The sequence below is a fragment of the Trachymyrmex septentrionalis genome, unplaced genomic scaffold (assembly GCF_001594115.1).
Source record: "Trachymyrmex septentrionalis isolate Tsep2-gDNA-1 unplaced genomic scaffold, Tsep1.0 scaffold7, whole genome shotgun sequence".
NCBI lineage: Eukaryota > Metazoa > Arthropoda > Insecta > Hymenoptera > Formicidae > Trachymyrmex > Trachymyrmex septentrionalis.
This window is the reverse complement of record NW_017305884.1, coordinates 810,011-814,389: the sequence shown is the minus strand read 5'-3', so window position 1 is coordinate 814,389 and position 4,379 is coordinate 810,011. Positions and strand designations below refer to the sequence as shown.

At 26.4% G+C, this 4,379-nt stretch overlaps 1 protein-coding gene across 1 annotated transcript in view; it reads left to right on the top strand.

Annotated features, from left to right (window-relative positions):
- The window catches only part of LOC108753475 (biogenesis of lysosome-related organelles complex 1 subunit 6-like), a 2,813-nt gene extending 1,378 nt beyond the window's left edge, over positions 1-1,435 (top strand). The window contains 3 exon segments of the mRNA XM_018495064.1: positions 12-223; positions 536-622; positions 706-1,435. Of these exon segments, the coding sequence (XP_018350566.1) occupies positions 12-223; positions 536-622; positions 706-822 (416 nt within the window). The 3' untranslated portion in view covers positions 823-1,435.
- Positions 1,436-4,379: the final 2,944 nt, after the last annotated feature.

Here is a 4,379-nt window from a genome sequence, read left to right as displayed (position 1 = left end):
TATAAAATTTAAATTGTTATTTCGGTTGTATCAAATCTAAAGCTCAGAACTTTTTTGTACACCTAATACATCAGTAATGCAAACAATAAAGATTTCACATTGATTATTATTTATGTTATATTATTTTTCTTACAGTAATAAACAAGAATCTCTACTTACACGAATGCAGCTTGAGAATAAAAGGATACATGAGACATTTGAAGATATAGATTTAAATGATATGGTAAGACTTTTTCCTTCTCTCATGATATAAGTTGAATATCTTTAATCCGATTGTAACTGAAAATGTTTCAAATTTTGATTATTTTTAAATTTGGAGTACATGGTGAAGTTATATAAAGATAAAAATAAAAATTGGATTTTGAAACAAAAAAATTTTATTTTTATTTACACAATAAACAAAAATAATCTATATGTTTTTTTAATATTTGATTTTTAGGAATTTCGATTTTTGGAATTTCGGATTAAAGATCTTGTAATATTTTTGGAATATTGACATCTCATGACAAAAAAATTACATTTAAAAATGTTATAGTTTTCAGCCGTTAAAATTTATCAAGGAAAATTATCAGTGATAAGAAAAGAAATGATTAATATTCATGAAAGAACGTCTAAACTAAAGGTGAATTATAAAATTAATTTTGCTAGGATGTGTGTATATAGATAATATAAGTATTTTCAACTATGTAAAACGATTTATTGCAGAAACGCGTGTTGCGTCTTCAACAGATTAAGAAAAAAGAATCAATGAATAGGGAACAACAACGTGAACAAGAATTGCGCAAGGAACAAGAATTAATTGGAAAATCTACAATTAATTAAAAGAGTATAAATCTTTATAAACCGATACATTTTTACAAATTATTTCTAAAAGAAAAATATAACTATGTTTCCATCGAGGGTCAAAGTCAAGTCGAAGTCTGGTTCAGTTAAGTGCTCTTACGGTGGAAACATTAAGAATCCTACCCAATAAAATTTTAAGATAGTTATCAGATTTCCTTTTTACAATTTCGGACAACGTTTTGATTGGCCAAAGAGTAGCTGCCATATTCAAAACGATTGCGCATCCTTGGCAATGGAATACCTTATATTCTTGTATCATAGTGTAACTCTGTCGCAACCTTAGCGTAACTCTGATTGGTAGAAACAGGCAAGCCAACTTAACTTTAACCCGACTCTAAAAGAGAAACCTGAGATCAAGCATCCCGGCCTTTTTCATCTAACAAACCTCGTAGGGTAATATACACGCTTTTGTGATTGTCTTTCATATTATTAAGTGGGTTAGACAAGGATGAATAATCAATTTCGATTACTCGTCCACTCTCAGATTTCTCTCTGCTCTAACTTGACTTTGACCTGATTCAAACCATCGGTAGAAATATAAACATATAATCTGTTTTTTGCACTAGAATTATCTTTCTCACTTTTGACAAATATCTCACTTTAAGTTCCAAAAATATACACTAATTCAGTCACAGAAAACAGATCTATAATCTAGGAGTGCGTTCTTATTCGCTGCAAGTATGAAAATCTATAGTTCATATTACATATACTATATAGATTTTGGTACTTACAGTAAATAACCGAACGCAGCCTGTGTAAAAAAATATCTATAGGTTTGTTTTTTTATTTCTACACTAGATTGCATTAGAATTCTTTTTTTCGCTTTTATCAAATATTAAATATATACCTACCTCATTTTAAGTTCCAAAAGTTTACATTAGTTCAGTCAGAAAAAACAGATGCCTTGTTTAAAAAAAATGTAAAGATTTAAAAAACACAACACATTTATATAATTAATCTTTATAAATAAAATGTATATAGAAATTATCAAGTCTTTACTTCTTCAGTTAACCCAGAAAACATCGAGGTCTTATGAATATCTAAACGATATCTTTTTTTAAAGGTATCTTTAAGATATGTTTAGAAGATATCTAGAAGTTATATAAAAGATGTCTGAATATAATGCAAGATTTACTGAAATATTTTGCCTAGGAAATATTTCAATAATTATATTTTTTACGTTTATTTTTTTAAGACGAGGAAAATAAGAAGAATATGAAATAAAATATGATGTTCCTCGATATTTATTTCTTATGTCTCGTAGAGAATTACATATTAAATTATATGCATACAAATTATGGAGATAACCACACGTTGCAGTGAGTTCTTATATATCGTGGGGATAAATAATTAGGTAGAAGAAAAAGAAAACTATATTTTTAGTTTTACTTCAAGGCACATATTCACTCTACTCATTTAATCACGATCGATGTATGTATATAATCGCATTAGTTCTGCTGTCTGTCGCTTTTCATATTTCAGTTCAGAATCTTCAATTCACATTATTAACATATTGTGAATGTATTTAAAATAAATAATTCCTATTTTTCCATTACAGCCGAATTATAACACGTGACAATTTTTTTTTGCATATTTTTCTTACACACATACACGTCGCTAAAATTAATTTTTTCGCATCACACATATCCGATAATATTGTAGATAATGTAGATTAATAAAATATATTAATTTGTCGATATGTTCATTTGTTCCGACATCTTTCTATTTTCTTAGTACATATGTTATTAATATATTCTGTACGACGTCAATTTTTTAAATGATTTAACTACGCCGCATGGATCATTAATGGACCCTAAGTATTTCTGTTTATGTTATTATGTTAGTTAACTAAAATATATTTTATAATGATTAAAAAGTATAAAAAATTATTTTAAATTATTAATTACAAAGATCTAATATACCAATACTGTATTATAATTATGTATCCGCCTATATAATATCAGAAATTATTTTATAATTTTCTTTTTAGCCAAAATATCTAATGGTTTGAATGGAAAATTAAGCGTGGATTACTAATGTATTAATTAATCTTTATAATCATTTTTATATTAATAATTAAAAAAATAAGAATTATAATTAGTTAATGCATAAAAAGCTTATTTTTCAATTTATGAATTAATTTAATAAATAAATATAAATCTTGAATAACTATTGTATATATGATTCTTTTCGGCAAAAAAATGTATGTATGGAACAATTATATAATTATACTGATCTGCAGCATAAGAAGAAGGAAACTTTTTGATATATTTGTACTTAAACAATTGATTTATACAAAAAAATCAATCTCTTTTAATGTACTGTGAAAAAAATTTACTTACAAAAACTGATTTTTTATTTTTAATATTACACAATTTTCCGAGCCAACTCCTGAGAATATTTAAGTCGTAGCACGTTCTCTGGACTTTTTTTAAGATGTCCTTTGCAAAACTGTATTGTGTGGATAATAATTCAATATGGCTGCAATGAAAAAATAGATAAGTCTTAACTTGGACGTATTCGGAAAAGACGTGAATTAGAGCGCAGAAATTGACACATCAATTCAACTAATTGTAAATTAGTTATTAATCACACATCATAATTAATATCGCTTCTGATAGTTTTTGTCTAATATTATCGTACACTGTATATGATAATAAAACGCGAGACTTATGTGCAGGGTGCCGCTTGAAATACCGCAACTCCAGGAAAAGTTCTCCTTCCACTATTATTATTCTATTTGTTCTAATTAATTCTTCCTATCATTACGAAATTATCAAATCATTCAATCGAATGCTTTTAAATTAAAAATTACAAGCAATGATTTCTGCTAACAATTTATTTCATAGTTTTAGGGATTTAATTTTTCAGGAATTTAATTACAAATTTCCTTTTTTCACCTTATTAAAATAATTTTTATTCCTGATTAAAATTAAGTTGTCTTTAAAGTAGTGACAAAGATACTTGTTAGCACTAAAAGGAATATGATTTGTTTTTCATTGTATTCGATAAGATGATTTGCTAATGACAAATATCTTTTAATTCATGCCTTTTAATTGCAAGCAGCCGATAAGATGCTCATTAACATTATTAACAAGATCAAAATAAAATCAATTACAAAAATCGAAAACTTTAATCGTTAGAAAATTGTAGTAAGCTAAATTCTAGCTTTTATTTATTTCGTTGATATTTATTTATTTTATAATAGTAACATTTCTAAAATAGATCACTTCTTGTCTTGCCTTATTTCCAACATGTTTTAAAGTGGAGTCTTACATATGTTAAATAATCTTTCTTCTTTAATTTGAAATATTCGTAACTGAGAGGCACTTCTTGAGACACCCCACATTATGTCGAAATCTAACACATACTTCTATGATTTATCTATACTATGATTCCATACAATAAAATATTGCGGTATTATTAATAATGTTAATAATAATTTCTAATCGTCCAGAAAGAAAGAGAAAGAGAAGAAAAAGGAGAGACATTATAAGGATAATAAAATAGAAATCGCAGCATCCTACTCTATATAT